The sequence below is a fragment of the Drosophila subpulchrella genome, chromosome 2R (assembly GCF_014743375.2).
Source record: "Drosophila subpulchrella strain 33 F10 #4 breed RU33 chromosome 2R, RU_Dsub_v1.1 Primary Assembly, whole genome shotgun sequence".
NCBI lineage: Eukaryota > Metazoa > Arthropoda > Insecta > Diptera > Drosophilidae > Drosophila > Drosophila subpulchrella.
Genome location: NC_050611.1, coordinates 20,426,883 through 20,439,240, shown reverse-complemented (window position 1 = coordinate 20,439,240; position 12,358 = coordinate 20,426,883). Strand labels below are relative to the sequence as shown.

Sequence of the window (12,358 nt, the reverse complement as noted above, 5' to 3'; positions counted from 1 at the left end):
TAAAAATAGTTTAACACTTGAATTTTATAACAATATTTATTTTTATATTGAATTTTATCAAGTTATAGAAAGTATAGTTTAGTATTCAGCTATTCGTAGCGCTCAGGAACTTTGCATAATTAAAAAGTTTTTCTGTTTCTTGGTTTTCCAGATCATACAATCTACTTGTAATATTCCAAACATCCCGTTCTCCAACTCTGTCAGTTTCGAAAATATTTTGTTGCTTGTTCCACTCAACATCGGTTAATTTCTTTTGGACTCGGTGAAACAATGATCTTGCACAGAGGGTGTACACTGTTACTTGCTCCAAAATCTTGATGTCTTTTCTATTTTCATAAATTTTTCGCACTTTTAAGAAGTCACTATCCAACTCCTTTTCGTTGGAGATGAACATATGACTGACTAACTTTCTTTTAGATGGTTTCTCCATGCACAACAGGCAAAGATATTGCCTAAAGTCCGACGTATTCATTTTTGAAACAGGTGCAGGTAGGTCATTACTTTTTAACAGGATTCTTCCCATTATCACTGGAAAGGTGGTAGGGTTGATTTTTGGAATATCGAGAACTACAGGAGGTGCAGGATCCGCTTTCTTTTTGCCCATAGCACGGGGAGATTTTTGACTTGGCTCCACCTTTCCTGAAATATTAAGCACTGGAGTTTCGGATAGTTTTGGATTACTGCTGGTGTTATTATTAGCTTGATCTTCCATGGCTTTTTTAATGTTTCTTATGAAGTTTGTCTTTCTAGAGGTCTAACGCGATACTGAAATTAAACTGGACCTATATTTACGTTGTTGAATTAATATAGAAATAATTTCACATAGAACGAAAACCAAAAGCTTAGTATTAGTCACTTTTATTTGTTGACATCTACCTGTGAATGGTAAAAACAAAGCATATGTTTTTAAATTGGGGTGAACCTTGGCGCACTAGATTAGTGATGAACGTTATATTTTCCTATAAAACATTAAAAACTTAATTAATACCGACAAAGGTTAAAAACAATACTAAACATTTTTTAATTTTGTCGGACATTATTAAAAGTATAGCCCAAACTTTCAAATAACTTTATTTGACTCATAAATATCACTTTTTACACCTAGTTTTGTTAAGATAGCTTAAAAATTGGTAGATTTCCATTTCTTCTTCTTTCAAGGCATCTAAAACAATTTCCTGTATGAAGCACATGGAATCTTTTTTATACTGAATTACATTTTCGCTGACCCAGTGTTCTTTGCCGATGCGGCTCTTAACTCGTAAAAGCATATCTTTGGAACTAAATGACACTCCACTTATAATAGTTCCATTTTTAAAATTATCAGGTCCAAACTCGTAATATTGTTTTCCGTTTCTCATTATCTGAGTAGCTGCAAATCTCCCAATGCATGTTTCATCCGGTTTTTGGGGCTTAACGCCATCGAGGAGTAATTTCTGCATATGTTTATCAAAGTCAAACTCAAAATAAGCTTTGGGGCTATTGGTTTTCTGCACTTTTTCAGATGTTTCGCAGGTGTCACTTCCAATAGTTAAAATATTTGAAGTTGACGTCATATTATGTTCTGAAATATATTAAAATTAGTGGACTGTTTCAGAATGACATTGTTCCAGCATACCTGATTTATTCTCCATAACGTCTAATTTCGTTATGACCAGTTCTTTTATTTACTTACAAATGAAATCAGCTGAAAGCTTTAAATTAGTGATGGGGTTTGGTTTGTTTATAACCCCTGGGTAATGACAAAAACATATGTTCTTAAGTTCTTTTTTTATTAGTGTGTTCCTTCAGATAACACAAGTAATAATATATATCCGAGCTTTCCTCATTCACAGCTTTGGAAACAGATTCCATTACAAAATTTCTCGAATCTTTAGGATACTTAACAACGTTTTCAGATATTAAGTGTTCCCCACTGATTTTGTTTTTTAAACGCCTAATGACGCCTTTTGGTTCAAATGTAGGACAACTTATCATCCAACCATTTATCTTATCACTAGGACCAAACTCGTAAATATATTGTCCATTTTTCCTATTTTCATTCGCTGAAAACATTTCGACAGATCCATCTACATATACTTCAGTCAATGGCCTAGCATCGTTTAGTAATATTTTCTGCAAATATATCTCTAGATCTGAGTCTTTTAACTCTTTGTGGCTCTTTGGGATCCGAGCTCCATCTAAAACTTCACCGTTCTCAGTTCCAATAGTCAACACATTTGATTCCGTCGCCATGATGTATTTTGCAAATATATATTGTTTTCTGAACTGTTTTCTGATATAATGATGTTTGATTTCGTTATAAGTATAAGAAGGTTTCCCTACTTATTTGCTAACGAAATAATTTCCGCGAAAGCTCATATTAAAAGTACAAAGTTTGTGATGATAGTTTTTGTTTTCAACCCCACCGTGAATGGTAAATAACATGTGTTTTAACGTTAGGATGGACCAAAAAATTTTATTTTGTATATTTAAAAAACATTACTATATCATTTTTTATTAGGATTTTCCATCAGATAACATATATATTGATAAATTTCAAAATGTTCTTCACGAAGCGCAGCGCCAAGGGTTTGGTGTATAAATAATCTGGAATCTTTGCTATACTTGGCCACGTTATCAGTAGTCCAGTGGTCCTTGCTTATTCGATCCTTAATTCGTCTTAGAACTCCCTTGGGTTCAAAGGTAGGTCCGTTCATAATCCAACTACCCGTTCTAATCTCCGGTGCAAACTCGTAATAGTATTGCCCTTTCTTTTTAACTTCATTTGCAGCTATTCTTTCGATAGCGCATTGATTAGGCTCGGGCTCTATAGGATTAGCTCCATTTAAAAGAATTTTTTGCAAGTGATCTTTAAAATCGTCTTTAAGAAAGTATATGCTCTTCTTTGGGATCTGTACTTTAGGTTCGATTTCACTGGTATCTGTTCCTATAGTCAAAACTTTAGATTTTGACGCCATGTTGGGTTCTGAAAAATATTTTAATAGAAGACAGCTTGCTACTAGAAACTTAATTTACTGATTGAATTGTAAAATCAACTGGTGCTCTCCTTTATTTATTTACTAATGAAATATTTCCAGCCAAAGCTCACATAAAAGCACACAATTAGTGATGGTGCCTTTTTGTTTATAAACTTTTGTGAATGGCAAATCACGAAGGTTTTCAAGTTAGGGTGGACTTGATACTTCACTTCTTACTCAACTTTCTCTCTGTATAAAATGGATATAATGTTAGCTGGAATTTTTTAATGATTTTCTTGCAAATATCGCAGGTAATTATATATTCTTTGGTCCTCCTTTACTATAGCGTCCCAAACTAGTTCTTGTATTTCAGCAGTTGAATTGTTATGGTACTTAATTACACTTTCATTTATCCAGTGTTCTTTGCTGATCATCTCCTTGACAATTAATATAAGCCCTTTGGTATCAAATGCTGGGCCAGATAAAACAATTCCCTTTGAATAGTCGTCTGGCCTAAACTCGTAATATTGTGTCCCATTTTTCCGAATGCTTGCTGCGCAAAATCTTTCCACTGAGCCTTCATCGGGTATTTCTTTCAGAGGAGGAGATCCACCCAAAAGCAGTTTTTGGATACGTTTTGTAAATTTAAAGTAGAAATTACGTTTATAAACTTTTAATATTGATGATTTTCCCAATGGTTCTTCAGTCTCCGTTCCAATAGATAAAATATTTTGTTTTGACTCCATGACGTCTAGCTTGCTTATGAATCAATCGGAACTATTTCAATCGATGTATAGCTACTATAGTTTTATTATTTTCACAATAAAAGCTCACAATAAACTTTTGTGTTAAATAAATATATATAAAATTAAACTTTCTAAAGGTTCTAGTCCTAAGTTTATAGCTTTAATGAGAATTATTAAAAAAAGAAAATAATATGAAGTAGAAGCACTGATGAGCAAAGACAGTTAACTGGGGAAGCTAAATATTGTATGTTGTGAACAATGAAATATCAAACACATTTTCGATCAGTACCAAATTTAATTCTAAACTATAGCTACAATCTTTGATTAGTTTAAAATAACAGTATTGTCTGCCCAGCCTGGTAAGAGGACATTAAATAGTTTATCTTAACCGAAAGTTCCCTGAAACTGTTTACAACTTATCGAGTGTCTGTCAGAACAAGTAACATAAAGTTCATTTATTTCGGCTCGGAATTTAAAAAAGCAACAAACACGTCTCTCTCTGATCTAAATAAAAGATAAAGGTGCTTTTTTCGACGGTGGGGGGTATTAGTACCGGTGTTAGACGCGTGCTACTATGTTGTTTTCAACCCACCAGTGAATGGTAAATAACATGTCTTTTAACGTTAGGATGGACCAAAAAAATTGTATTTTGTATATTTAAAAGAAATTATTATATCATTTTTTATTAGGATTTTCTATCAGATAACATATATATTGACAAATTTCAAAATGTTCTTCATGAAGCGCAGCGCTAAGGGTTTGTAGTATAAATAATCTGGAATCTTTGCTATACTTGGCCACGTTATCAGCAGTCCAGTGGTCCTTGCTTATTCGATCCTTAATTCGTCTTAGAACACCCTTGGGTTCAAAGGTAGATTCGATCATAATCCAACTACCCGTTATAAACTGCGGTGCAAACTCGTAATAGTATTGCCCTTTCTTTTTAACGTCATTTGCAGCCATTCTTTTGACAGCGTTATAATTAGGCTCGGGTTCTATAGGATTAGCTCCATTTAAGAGAATTTTTTGCAAGTGATCTTTAAAATCGTCTTTAAAAAAGTATATGCTCTTCTTTGGGATCTGTACTTTAGGTTCGATTTCACTGGTATCTGTTCCTATAATCAAAACTTTAGATTTTGACGCCATGTTGGGTTCTGAAAAATATTTTAATAGAAGACAGCTTGCTACTAGAAACTTAACTTACTTGATTGAATTTTAAAATCAACTGGTGCTCTCTTTTATTTATTTACTAATGAAATATTTCCAGCCAAAGTTCACATTAAAGCACACAATTAGTGATGGTGGCTTTTTGTTTATAAACTTTTGTGAATGGTAAATCACGAAGGTTTTCAAGTTAGGGTGGACTTGGTACTTCACTTCTTACTTAAATTTCTCTCTGTATAAAATGGATATAATGTTAGCTGGAATTTTTTAACGATTTTCTTGCAAATATCGCAGGTAATTATAAATTCTTTGGTCCTCCTTTACTATGGCGTCCCAAACAAGTTCTTGTATTTCAGCAGTTGAATTGTTATGGTACTTAACTACACTTTCATTTATCCAGTGTTCTTTGCTGATCATCTCCTTGACAATTAATATAAGCCCTTTGGTATCAAATGCTGGGCCAGATAAAACAATTCCCCTTGAATAGTCGTCTGGCCTAAACTCGTAATATTGTGTCCCATTTCTCCGAGTGCTTGTTGCGCAAAATCTTTCCACTGAGCCTTCATCGGGGATTTCTTTCAGAGGAGGAGATCCACCCAAAAGCAGTTTTTGGATACGTTTTGTAAATTTAAAGTAGAAATTACGTTTATAAACTTTTAATATTGATGATTTTCCCAATGGTTCTTCAGTCTCCGTTCCAATAGATAAAATATTTGGTTTTGACTCCATGACGTCTAGCTTGCTTATGAATCAATCGCAACTATTTCCATTGATGTGTAACTACTATAGTTTTATTATTTTCACAATAAAAGCTCACAATAAACTTTTGTGTTAAATAAATATATATAAAATTAAACTTTCTAAAGGTTCTAGTCCTAAGTTTATAGCTTTAATGAGAATTATTAAAAAAAGAAAATAATATGAAGTAGAAGCACTGATGAGCAAAGACAGTTAACTGTTTTGTTTAAAATAACAGTATTGTCTGCCCAGCCTGGTAAGAGGTCATTCATTAGTTTATCTTAACCGAAAGTCCCCTGAAAATGTTCACACCTTATCGAGTGTCTGTCAGAACAAGTATCATAAAGTTCATTTATTTTGGTTCAGAACTTGAAAAACAACAATCGCGTCTCTCTCTGATCTAAATAAAAGATAAAGGTGCTTTTTTCGTCGGTGGGGGGTATTAGTACCGGTATTAGACGCGTGCTACTATCTATAGCTGGAGGTGCCAAAGTCTGTGATGGGTATACTAAGCAAAAGGGGGTTTTTCTTCGCTCGCACAATTTCTCCATTTGCCTGTGCTGTAACTACGTAGAGGCATATCTGGAACTATACACGATTTAGCTGATATAATGCCTACCGAATTGTACCTAATATGGCTTCATATTATTATTATTTTTTTTATTACGACCTTGATTGGTGTCGAGTACGCTTGAGATAACTGCAGAAAAGTCCCCGTTTACTGCCCTAAAATTGCGATCTAGCAAATAAATCATTTTATAATGTTCCGAAAGAGATAATTGATTTGTCAACCGAAATGAACCTTGAAAATAAAATACAGGAAAAGTTTACGCAACTGGCAGTAGTGCACCCTTTCCATTAATTGATATGTATATATCTATATCTATATAGCTGCGGTGCTTTCCCCAAACGAACAAACATTCGCCCCACTGTTTACATTAAAGCGTGTTTATTCAAATGGTGATCTAGATACATGTGTTTCATATTTCCCGGTTCTGTTCGCCTCCGAGCTCCACGATCGACTGAAATCGAAATTGAAACTGAGAGCTGAACTTGAAACAAATGCCAAGATCGAGAAGAGACGACTCGAAATCGGAAGCTTTCGGGGCGTACATACTATAAAGTATGTGCTGTAAATCGAATGCTAATGAAATCAGATGTGCAAATTGCGGGTGTGAGTTTTTTGTTTGTAAACAAACTGACTAGGAAACGAATGTCTCAGTTGGGGAGACCACTTGACAACCTGGTAAACATTTATCAAGTATGTAGATTGGAGTTTTCTAGTGCAGGGCGGAAAACTCGATCGTCTTATCGGGGTTATTACCCCTTTGTTTTGAGGTGCTCGTAACTATATGGCGTTTTGGCACAGCATTTACGACCAAACCGAAATCAGCCAGTTTATAATCAATGGGGCTTAACAATGATAAGGGAGTTGCCAAAAATCCCCATTAAATTTGGCTGCATCGTAAGCTGATAAGAATCTGCACAGGAAAAAGTCAAAGTTTGTAAGATTTATAAAAATTGATACTTTGAAAATGTTTATCATACTTAGAATGGTAACAATGACTGAAAATTTAATTTATAGAATTTGTTTTTGTATAATATTTTTGTTTTATTTTTCTAAAAATGAGTAATGTTAAATAATAGCTTAATAAAAATCCCCTTTTATATTTGGCTGCATTGCCAAATGATGAAAATATACACAAGATAATATGCCTATTTTGTAATTTTATTATTATATGAAGAAGTATTTATTTATCATTATTCTCAAAATACATATTAAGTTTAGTAAGAAACATAAAATATTAATATCATTTCAAAAAACATGACCCATTTAATATAAAAGGGACTAGTACTAGAAATGATTTTTCTTTCTCTGTGCAAAATAGGTATTCCTAAGTTTGGGAACCCTAAGGAAGACAAAGTCCTATGAATAAGACATACTAAATGGAAGAGACAGCCGAGCCCATTACGACGGGCCCCACAAGTGCGTATTAGTCACGCTGAATATTTCTTCGACCTTATCAAAGGTCTCCCCAGCTGGTCAAAACTTGAAACCATCATGCCTACGAAGTGATTTTGGTGCCGGCCCTCGGTCGAAATAAAAAAGCCCCGCCGCTAGACTCTCTGGCTGGTATAAAAACGGCTCCCGAGCGGCAGTATCGTTTAATAGCCACAGTGCCAGTGTTCGGTGAGCACGGCGAAAGCGATCCCCAAAAGTCGCAAACTCAAAACAAATCACAAACAAAAAACCAGAGGGAGTCCCCTGGCGGAAGCAGACGATCCCCCAGTATTATAGTATCATCGAAGCTCACACAATTGGATACTTTTGACCTTAGTCGGCAGCGGTGACATACCAACCATTGGAAATTGCTCATCGTTCGTAGAGTTCCCCCAGCGACAGAGAAAAGAGAGATAGTATAGCCCCCGAAAAAAAAACTAGAGAATGAGATAGCCGAACGTTGAACGGTGATTTTTAATAGTGATTAGCAGCGGAAAGATACGAAACCTGAGGTAATTCACACTAAAATGGGTGTTCGTGTGATAGAGACCGATTCGGCGAGCGATTCGTATGACGATGACGAGTGCTCTACTTGCCAGAAAGAGCAGCAGGGTAAACCCCCCAGCAAGACCAAGAGGAGTCCCTCTCCACCGGAGGAGACGACCATCTATGCCAGCAAAGATCTGGTGGGCAATTGCAAGGAGTATCGCATCGAGAATAACTCAAGGGATCTGAGGATCATCGGCAATGGCAACCGGATACGTATAGTGAATAACTCCGGCAGTCTGCAAATTATTGGCAACAGCACTAGGCTTAAGATCCAGAGCAACAGTGGTTCCATAAAGTATACCGGAAATGATGGAAGGATATACCTGGGCAGCAGTTCTACGCAGCAAGTGGTGGACTACACGGGCTGCAACGGACTGCTCAAGGTGGTGAAATCTCTGGATCTCAGCGGTGATGCCAAGAAAAAGTCCAGCTCTCAAGCGAAAAAGCCCCAGACAACGGATTCCAGCCAAAACAGGTCCGGGGGCGTTGAGATCGAAAGCAAGTTTACCGTCCAGCATGGAGCTGGGAATATTGTGATTAATAATGCCATTAATGTGAGCATTTGAAGTAATGGAGCTCTCTAAGTCTTCCTAGGCCAAAGATTAGTGTACTGCAACTCTTGCCGCCGAACTCAACGGTTCCTATCGACTGCTTATACCAAGTTATCAAGTCCTATAAGTGACTTCCGACTGCTTTTAAATCATAACACATTCAGCATCGTCAAGTATTAAACGCCACGTCGCTAGTCTAGAATATCCATTAGTAATCACAAAGCCACCCACTGATTAGGGAAATATATATGTATGAATAGTCGTAATGAACAAAGTTTAAACTTCATTCCGAGAATGATTAATCTGATTTAAACCAAATAAAAATATATGTGCGTAAAAGAAATACGTTGAGGTGTTTTTCTTTCTAAGTTTTGCCTTAAGGACAAAAAATCCCCGGCTCTGAGCGTACTTCACATTTTCCTTGGAGCTTGGTGATCTACACAGATAATATGATGAGTAAATACCAAAAAATGTTTTCCTCAGCATAAGCACTCCACAATCTGCGGTTGGGTTGTGCCATTCACAACTTCTAAGAACTGGCTCTTAATCATCGTGATGCTTAATGCACTGAAAACTTGAGCAAGTTGACCTATTTCCATTGTCACCAAAAAGAGCACGCGACGCATTTAAGGCACTATCGATATAGGTACTGATTAAATACACTTTGCTTTCCTATAGGTGCCCTTGGTTACGGACTTTCAGCGCCGAATATCAATTCTCGGGGGTTTTTTTTGAGGTGACAGTGGCATACAAAGCAACAATTCATTACCGAATTACGACTGCCACCTTTGCACTCACATTTACTGGTTTAACTGGGATGACAGGTATGAATATCCGGAGATGCGACTTTGGGTGCAATCACCTTTTATTATCTCTGGGAAACTCGATAATACAAAAGTTGTAATTAAGATCATTTCTTTATTACAATAATAATTAGTAACCATTATTATCAAATGGCAATATCACTAGCAGCATTAATTTGAATGAAGGATGTTCCTTATTTGGTAATCCGAATTGTTAAACTTTTTAGGTTTAAATAATAAATGAATATTTAGCGTTAAACTATTAAGTAATGTTTAAAAAAAGGGTTGAATTGGAAAGTCAAGGGAAACACATGTTTATATATAAATATCAAAAGCCACGTTATGAAAATAAGAATTATTATACCTAATGTCGAACTTCATTGCATACTCGTAGGATTGAAATTTAAAACAAATGTAAAATATTATTTTATTAAGTTTAGGGCTGCGTTTGGCTGCTGGCAATATAACAAAGTTACCCTTTTTTATAATAATAGATAAGGTTGAAGAATATCCAGAAATTAAACTAAATTTAATGAGTAACAACAAGTAAAATTTCTTTAATAGGCCTCTTTTTGTTTTTTGTTCATGTATTTCCTTATTTCGCAGTGTTATTGTATTTCTTTCTAGTTTTTGTCTAACCATTTATTATTATTTTTAACCTAAGATGAAAGCTTTTTAATTTTTGAAATCAATTTGGTTTCCCGCCAATAGGTAAACTCGATAAATATCGAGGAACTATCATCCGGTTCTCGCATCGCGGGGCTGGTCACACCTTCCTGCTCGCGTGCTGAAGACCGATAACCGATAGGTTCTCCTTCGTCGGCGAAATAATATAAACACAAACATTTTGCGACATCTGAAGCAGAAGATCATGTTTGGCGCCACACAATCTACCAACCGGATGAACGACTTCGAGGTGGCCTCGCCCCCGGACGACTCCGTCTCTGCGCTGGAGTTCAGTCCGAGCACGGTGCAGAAGAACTTCCTGATGGCCGGAAGCTGGGACAGCACAGTCCGCTGCTGGGAGGTGGAGCAAAATGGGGCGACCGTTCCGAAATCCATGAAGACCATGGGCGGACCCGTGCTGGACGTTTGCTGGTCGGACGACGGCAGCAAGGTGTTCGTCGCCTCCTGCGACAAGCAGGTGAAGCTCTGGGACCTGGCCTCCGACCAGGTGATGCAGGTGGCGGCCCACGATGGTCCCGTAAAGACGTGCCACATGGTCAAGGGTCCCACGTACACATGCCTGATGACCGGCTCCTGGGACAAGACACTAAAGGTAAGCCCATCTAATAGATAAAACCTACTTTTCATTCATCATTGTCGCTTTTAGTTCTGGGACACGCGGTCACCCAATCCCATGATGGCCATCAACCTCCCCGAGCGCTGCTACTGCGCCGATGTGGACTACCCCATGGCCGTGGTGGGCACTGCCAACCGGGGCCTCATCATATACTCGCTGCAGAACAGCCCCACGGAGTACAAGCGCCAGGAGAGTCCGCTGAAGTACCAGCATCGTGCCATTTCCATTTTCAAGGACAAGAAGAAGGAGCCCACCGGCTATGCCCTGGGCAGCATCGAGGGACGCGTGGCCATACAGTACGTCAATCCGGCAAATCCCAAAGACAACTTCACCTTCAAGTGCCACCGCTCCACGGGCACCTCGGGCTTCCAGGACATTTATGCCGTGAATGACATAGCATTCCACCCGGTGCACGGCACCCTGGTGACCGTCGGCTCCGATGGCACCTTCAGCTTCTGGGACAAGGATGCCCGCACCAAGCTGAAGTCCAGCGAGGCCATGGATCAGTCCATCACCAAGTGCGGATTCAATGCCAACGGCCAGATCTTCGCCTACGCCGTGGGCTACGACTGGTCCAAGGGCCACGAGTACTTCAACCCGGCCAAGAAGCCCCAGATCTTCCTGCGGTCGTGCTACGACGAGCTAAAGCCGCGCATCAACTGATCAGAGGATTACTTTAGTTTTAGTGAAAACCCCTACACGTATATGTATTGCGAATAAACAGATTTGGATCGATAACACAATGGGGTTTATTCAATATCAAGCTAATGGTGGCCCTTATCGTCGTGTTCCTCGTGGCCATGACCATGTCCACCCTGGCCCTTGCCAATGCCCAAGGCGTACTCCACGGCGCAGGTGGCCAGGAAGGCGGCGAATCCCACGCCCAATCCGCGGAAGAGGAAGGTGTTCAGGCGGGTTCTGTGGGTGCCAAAGCCCTTGGGTTCGTAGCGCCAGGCCTCGTTCCTGGATAAATAAAACTTATGAGATGGGGAGAGCAGAATGATCCCATTCCAAGAGCTCACCTCAGCCAGGGATCCTTCAATCCTTGGCGCGCCAGTGCCTCCTTCACCTCCACCAGCTGGGGCACATTCTCCACCTTGTAGGCCGATGCATGCGGCACCGTGTAGGGTTCTCCGTGATGTCCGCCCATTGCTGCACTGGAATTCAGTAAAGATCAGTATCCTCCAGGCGAAATATATGTTTTAACCTAGCCCTGAGCAATTACATAAGAATGTTTATGTTTGACAGGCTCTAAGGCCTGCTTAAGAAAAAATACTCTGTGTACCAAGTGCACGCCCAATTTAAATGCAATTATAACTTATTTATCACACCTAAATATTCCTATTTAAACCTAAATCAGCAGAAAATTAAAATTCCTACAAAAATTGTTAATACGCACAGTTGACTTAGAGATGAACAGTAGACGATAGACCTAAAACAGCTGATTTATCGATATATCGCCGGGAGGGGCTAAAAAATACCACAACCGAATCTCATTTTTGGCGCCAATTTGACTTTTTTAAAAACCAACATTCATTAATTTTC

At 38.3% G+C, this 12,358-nt stretch overlaps 6 protein-coding genes and 2 long non-coding RNA genes across 9 annotated transcripts; 2 read left to right on the top strand and 6 right to left on the bottom strand.

Moving 5' to 3' along the window:
- Positions 1-69: 69 nt before the first annotated feature.
- Positions 70-864, bottom strand: LOC119549345. Its single transcript, XM_037857331.1, has one exon. The coding sequence runs from the start codon at positions 710-712 to the stop codon at positions 86-88; it is 627 nt and encodes a 208-aa protein (XP_037713259.1). The 5' UTR covers positions 713-864; the 3' UTR covers positions 70-85.
- A 189-nt stretch (positions 865-1,053) lies between these two features.
- LOC119549347 lies at positions 1,054-1,755 on the bottom strand. Its single transcript, XM_037857333.1, has 2 exons — positions 1,616-1,755; positions 1,054-1,561 (listed from the first exon to the last, which is right to left on the bottom strand). Exons 1-2 carry the CDS (start codon positions 1,629-1,631, stop codon positions 1,089-1,091), a joined length of 489 nt encoding a protein of 162 aa, XP_037713261.1. The 5' UTR covers positions 1,632-1,755; the 3' UTR covers positions 1,054-1,088.
- On the bottom strand, positions 1,751-2,351 carry LOC119549348. The gene has a single exon (XM_037857334.1). The coding sequence runs from the start codon at positions 2,230-2,232 to the stop codon at positions 1,756-1,758; it is 477 nt and encodes a 158-aa protein (XP_037713262.1). The 5' UTR covers positions 2,233-2,351; the 3' UTR covers positions 1,751-1,755.
- Positions 2,352-2,458: 107 nt separating this feature from the next.
- On the bottom strand, positions 2,459-3,724 carry LOC119550385. Its single transcript, XR_005219473.1, has 2 exons — positions 3,016-3,724; positions 2,459-2,965 (listed from the first exon to the last, which is right to left on the bottom strand). It is a non-coding gene; the product is annotated as an uncharacterized LOC119550385 (long non-coding RNA).
- Positions 3,725-4,355: 631 nt separating this feature from the next.
- LOC119550472 lies at positions 4,356-5,598 on the bottom strand. The gene is made up of 2 exons (XR_005219475.1): positions 4,908-5,598; positions 4,356-4,857 (listed from the first exon to the last, which is right to left on the bottom strand). It is a non-coding gene; the product is annotated as an uncharacterized LOC119550472 (long non-coding RNA).
- A 2,172-nt stretch (positions 5,599-7,770) lies between these two features.
- LOC119550077 lies at positions 7,771-9,050 on the top strand. The gene has a single exon (XM_037858546.1). The coding sequence runs from the start codon at positions 8,135-8,137 to the stop codon at positions 8,720-8,722; it is 588 nt and encodes a 195-aa protein (XP_037714474.1). The 5' UTR covers positions 7,771-8,134; the 3' UTR covers positions 8,723-9,050.
- Positions 9,051-10,381: 1,331 nt separating this feature from the next.
- Positions 10,382-11,548, top strand: LOC119551654 (mRNA export factor). Its single transcript, XM_037861090.1, has 2 exons — positions 10,382-10,789; positions 10,844-11,548. Exons 1-2 carry the CDS (start codon positions 10,382-10,384, stop codon positions 11,474-11,476), a joined length of 1,041 nt encoding a protein of 346 aa, XP_037717018.1. The 3' UTR covers positions 11,477-11,548.
- LOC119551655 (NADH dehydrogenase [ubiquinone] 1 beta subcomplex subunit 3) lies at positions 11,539-12,242 on the bottom strand. 2 transcript variants are annotated; one of them, XM_037861091.1, is made up of 3 exons: positions 12,213-12,242; positions 11,836-11,970; positions 11,539-11,776 (listed from the first exon to the last, which is right to left on the bottom strand). In XM_037861091.1, exons 2-3 carry the CDS (start codon positions 11,961-11,963, stop codon positions 11,578-11,580), a joined length of 327 nt encoding a protein of 108 aa, XP_037717019.1. In that variant the 5' UTR covers positions 11,964-11,970; positions 12,213-12,242; the 3' UTR covers positions 11,539-11,577. The 2 variants fall into 2 exon arrangements, with proteins under 2 accessions (XP_037717019.1, XP_037717020.1); XM_037861092.1 differs by having other exon boundaries at positions 12,145-12,216.
- Between the last annotated feature and the right edge of the window lie 116 nt (positions 12,243-12,358).